Consider the following 5,109-nt stretch of genomic DNA (forward strand, 5'->3'; position numbering starts at 1 on the left):
GGGTCACTCACTCCGCCTGGGGTGGACCCTGGGGTCACTCACTCCGCCTGGGGTGGACCCTGGGGTCACTCACTCCGCCTGGGTTGGACTCTGGGGTCACTCACTCCGCCTGGGGTGGACTTGGGGTCACTTACACTGCTCCAGCCAGCGTCCAGGCTCCACCATCAGCCGGCCTTGGGTCTCCGCCAGCTCCTGGCACAGCTGATCCCGCCGCGCCCGCACCTCCCCCAGCCTCTGCAGCCTGTGCTCCGCCAGCCGCAATCGGGCACCCATGTTCGCCAGGCCCTGGAAACCGAGGAGTAATGGCCTTGTCCACCACGTCTGCGCACTGCCACCTGCCACTGTGGGGACAAGGCTCCCAAAGCCTGTCCTGCATGTGGGTCCCACGCAAGTATGCTGCCATGCCCTGCTCTCTGCACAGAATGGGAACTACACTGAGGACTGACTCCCCACCTCTTCCACATCCGGGCTGTTCACAGAGGACAGTCAGGGGCTCTGCCAAACCCCACACTCACCTCCCACCAGCAGATGCCAGCCCAACCAGGGGTCTTCCCGCATGGCTGCCCAGTGCCCGGCCCCTCAGATCCTGACCTCAGGGTCCTCCTGCACGGCTGTCCTGTGCCTGCCCACGCCCCACCAGCCCCTGACCTCGGGGTCCTCCTGCACCAGTGCCTGGCCACGCCCCACCAGCCCCTGACTACGGGGTCCTCCTGCACGGCTGCCCAGTGCCCGGCCCCTCAGATCCTGACCTCAGGGTCCTCCCGCACAGCTGCCCTGCGTCGTTGCAGTCGCTGCACGTCGTCGATCTCATACACCTTAATCTCAAAGGGCTCCTTGAGCACGCTGGCCAAAGGGGGAGGCAGGTCCACCCACTGCCCTGGGACACCGGGCTTGCGGCCCAGGACGGCAGTGTCCGGCAGAGGAGCTGGGATCAGCCGCCGTCGCTGCAGACCTGAAGAGGCAGCAACCCTGAGTGGGGGGGCCAGCCTGGCTCCAGCAGGCAAGTCCCAGCCGAGCACCGGTCCCAGAACACAGGATCAAGCCAATCCCCCAGCCCACTCAGACTGGGCCTCCTCAGCTGCCCTCCCCCTGACACCCCCAGTACAGCAGTACCACCACAGCACAGTGACCCAAACTGGACCCCTTGCCCACTCATGCTCCCTACCTGGCACAGCAACACCAGCCCCACAGTCACCCCATGTTCCCCCTGATCACTCGTTATCTACAGCCCATGTCCAGGGACACTGGCCCCCACCCCAGCACTCCAGCACCTGTCGCCCCAGAGGCCAGCCTTTCTCTCCACACGCCTGACATGGGGACCAGTTCCTCAACCCTGGGCCCCCAGGACTAAAGGTCAGGCATGGGCAGGTGTCACCTCATCTGCAGCTTCAAGCAGAGAATGATCAGACCCACAAAAGCCTGAAGACCCATCCATTACCAGCTCACCAAGGCCCTGCTCAGGGACCCCCAAGCCCTGTGAGGCAGCTGTGGGTTCAGAGGTGGGGTGGACAGTGCACATTCCACAGTGGAGGACTGCACTTGGCCATTCATCCACCATGGAAGGCCAAGCCATGTCTACGTGGCTGAGCCTGTCCAAAAAAGAACAAGTGTCCTGCACCCTGCATATGCTGTGAGCACCCACATCTATGTGGCTGAGCCTGTCCACAAAGGGGCAAGTGTCCTGCACCCTGTGTAAGCTGCACAGAACTGTGAGGACTGTGTCCATGTGGCCAGGCCTGTCCATAAAGGAACATGCACCCTGCACCCCGCGTAACTTGGAAAGCTGTGTGCACCGCGTCTACGTGGCCAGGCCTGTCCACCAGGCTCACAAGTCTATAAACCAGAACCTCACACGTGTAAGGGACCCGGTGCCCCACAGAAAGCACGGCCACATGCAGGGCCGGTGCTCACCCGCAGCCCTCTTCTTGGGGGACCTGAGGCTCCGGGAGCGGGCGCCCGGGGAGGCAGCCCCGCTCTCACTCATGGAGTCGGGGGCGGAGGAGGTGCTGGCCGTGGCCTCGCTGTCCCGGATCACGCTCTCGTAGCCGCTGCTGCCTCCACTGTGGTAGAAGAGGGCCGTGCGGCCCATGGCGGGCGGGAGCTCCCCACTCAGCACACTGCTGTTGTCACTGCCGTGCCCGCTGCTGTAGCGCTGGGGCCTCCGTGGCGCCGTCACCTTGCTGTAGGGCGAGGGCAGTGCAGGGCCCACTGGCACGTGCACCCCGCTGTCGTTGCCACTGTCCGAGTCCACTGTGGCCCACGAGGGGCCGCCGTGACCGGGGATGCCACCAGCTGCCAGCTCGTGGACACGGCTGTGGGCGGCACGCAAAGCCTGCTTGGTGCCCATGACTGTGCCCCGGCCTGCCTTGGCCCCAGAGCAGGGCACTGCCCGGGAGGCCGTCCTGGGGCCCACCACGGGGCCGCTGGGGGTCCTGGCCATTGGCACGGGGGTAAGTGACCTCACTGAGCTGCTCAGGGTCCTCCCCCCGCCAGACCCTAGGCTGCGGCCTTTGCCCCCAGGGACTGGGGGTTTAGGGGCCCCAAGTCCTTTGCTGGGGCTGCTTCTGCAGGCAGGCAAGGGCCCCGGCGTGGAACTAGCAGATGGCACCCCCAGCTTGGGCACAGCTCGGCCAGGCCGGCCAGGTGCCTCCCTGGCTCGGCCAAAGGGGGTCAGGGCCTCAGGCCGCTCGAGGGAGGCAGCTACGGCGGGTCGGTGCGTGGGCTCAGTCTTCCCAGCCCGCACCTTCAGGCTGGAGGTGGCCCTGGGGGCTGGGTGATCCCCTCGGCCACCTGGCCTGGCCTCCTCTTCCCCTCGGGTGACAGTGGCCACAGCAGCCCGAGAGAGGCCCACAGGTAGGGCAGGGGCTGGGCTGTTCTTGGGCTCCAGGCTGGACTTGCGCACAGGCGGGGCGGGGGGCACCATGCCTCCAGGCCGGAGGATGGGGCTGCTCTTGGGGGTCGGGTTCTTCTTGCTCTTCAAGCTGCCACAAGGGGCCAAGGCCTCGACCAGCATGTCTCCAAAGGACGTGGAGGGTGTGGTCACACCCAGAATGGTGGCACCCCTCCGCAGGGGCGGAATCCATGCCTCGGGCCTCCCAGTTGCCCTGACAGCCACCTCACAGCCATCCACCACTCTCTGGGTGCATGCTTGGGGTTCAGGGGAGCAGGGGGCTCCCACAGTCGAGGTAGAGGCCTCATCTGCTCGCAGCAGCCAGGGGTCCTCCAGCAAGTTCTGGGGTCGTGGGGGGCTCTGGCCCGGCTGTGGACCACCTTCTCGGCCAGCAGAGGTAGTTCTGGCTTTGCGCGGAAGACTCGAGTGGATGGTCTGTGTAGTGGGGGGTCTCCGGGGAGACTCTACCCGGGGCTCCCTGCTTGACCTCGAGGAGACTGCGGGGGGCAGCTCCCCTGGCTGAGGGCCCCAGGCAGGACCGTGTAACACGCTGTGCTCCGGGAGCTCAAAGCTGGCCGCTCCTGGGGAACCCTCCAGGGATAGGGGGCCCGGAGACCCAGGCCCCGCCAGCAGCTCTGGGTTGAGAGGGTGGGAGCTGGCTGGGAAGGGGGGCTGTGGCGTGGAGCCCCAGCTGCCGGCTGAGCAGACGCTGACCTCACTGAGCCAGGAACTGACCGAGGAGCCGCGGCCGCTGCCCGCCCACACGGCTTCGCCCAGGGGCGCTCCACTGTCGGTAGCCTGAGAGGTGTAGGCATCGAACTCATCGTTGATGCTACTAATGATGCTCACAGGCCTGGAGCCCGAGGCCAGGGCCTGCAGGGAGCAGTCGCTGCCGAAGCTGGCCAGGCTGGCGGGCCGGGGGCCGGCGAGGCCATCCAGCGGCAGGTCCTCCACCACTGTGAACACCAGCTCGTCCTCCCCGTTGAGCTCTAGCGGCTGCTGCAAGGTCACAGTGGCGGTCAGCAGGCCGCTGTCCAGGCAGCGGCCTCGAGCTAGCTGGAGAGGGCAGCCAGGAGGGGGCGTCTGCACCCCTGTGCCGGTGCCCTCTCCCCTGGCTTCTTCTGGCCATGGTGGAAGAGGGGACGGGCCAGGCATCCCAGGACCGGGACCACTGTCCTCTCTCAGATGACCCTTCGCTCCCAATGTAGAGGGCTCAGAGGTGTCCCCAGGAGGTTCTGGCCCAGGGCCACCTGGAGGCCTGGCGAGCGGGGCGCCTGCAACCTTTCTAGGAGACGCCAGCTCAGGGCCCGGAAGCTTCCTGCAGGCAGGACTGGGGCCCTCACTGCCCATGACCTCCAGGCGCTCCTGCAGCTCGGCAAAGGTGCTACAGCGGAAGTGGTCACAGTCGGCGTCCCGCGGCCCCACGGCCGTCCGGCGACGGTCCAGTGCGGGGATGATGGGCACGAAGTCAGGCGGCCCCTCATTGTCAGTGAGCTCTCGATCGGACAACGCTGTCCCACCAGGTCCCACATAGATGACCGTGTCACAGGACTGATCGCTGCTAGATGAGTAATCAGGGTCACTGGGCCTCCGGCGCTCGGGGTCCAGGGCTGAGGTGTGAGGTGTGCAGGGCCGCAGTGCAGGGGAGCGGCGGGAGCGGCCTTCCTCGCAGGAGCTCTCCCCACCTGATGAGCTGGACGCATACTACACACAGGAGGACCATGGTCAACATCCATGTCCCCCCACTAGGTCCACCCCCCATCTGGAGCTTCTGGAGAACAAAACACGGGGCAGGTGTCCCCGGGGAGCCAGAGGCTGTCAGAGGGCAGGTGCCAGACAATGGTCAATGACCTGACAGAACCCAGTGGGCACCCCACCCAGCAGGGACCCTAAGCACCCAGAGGGCATTCCATCAGTACTTAAGCCAGAACCCCCCAGGACCTGCCCTGAGTATGACCTGGTCACATGCAGCATGACCTGGCCACATGCAGCAGGCCCTGCCCACCTCAGCCTTCTCCCTGCACGGGCCCCGCCCACCTTGGCCCACATGCTATCTAGGCCCCGCCCACCATGACCTTTTTTAACCAGGCCCCGCCCACCCTGACCTTTTCTAACAGGCCCCGCCCACCCTGACCTTTTCTAACAGGCCCCGCCCACCCTGACCTTTTCTAACAGGCCCCGCCCACCCTGGCCTTTTCTAACAGGCCCCGCCCACCCTG

General features: G+C 66.1%; 1 protein-coding gene across 1 annotated transcript in view; it reads right to left on the minus strand.

Annotated features, from left to right (window-relative positions):
- KIF26A (kinesin family member 26A) overlaps positions 1–5,109 on the minus strand; it is a 36,699-nt gene that overhangs the window by 967 nt on the left and 30,623 nt on the right. Inside the window, exons 12-14 of the mRNA XM_006879044.1 lie at positions 1,912–4,594; positions 750–952; positions 135–285 (exon numbers count right to left, since the gene is read on the minus strand). Coding sequence (XP_006879106.1) covers positions 135–285; positions 750–952; positions 1,912–4,594 — 3,037 coding nt within the window. The remainder of the gene's footprint in view (positions 1–134; positions 286–749; positions 953–1,911; positions 4,595–5,109) is intronic.

This window comes from Elephantulus edwardii, unplaced genomic scaffold (genome assembly GCF_000299155.1).
Source record: "Elephantulus edwardii isolate Elephantulus edwardi_28Jun2011 unplaced genomic scaffold, EleEdw1.0 scaffold00002, whole genome shotgun sequence".
NCBI lineage: Eukaryota > Metazoa > Chordata > Mammalia > Macroscelidea > Macroscelididae > Elephantulus > Elephantulus edwardii.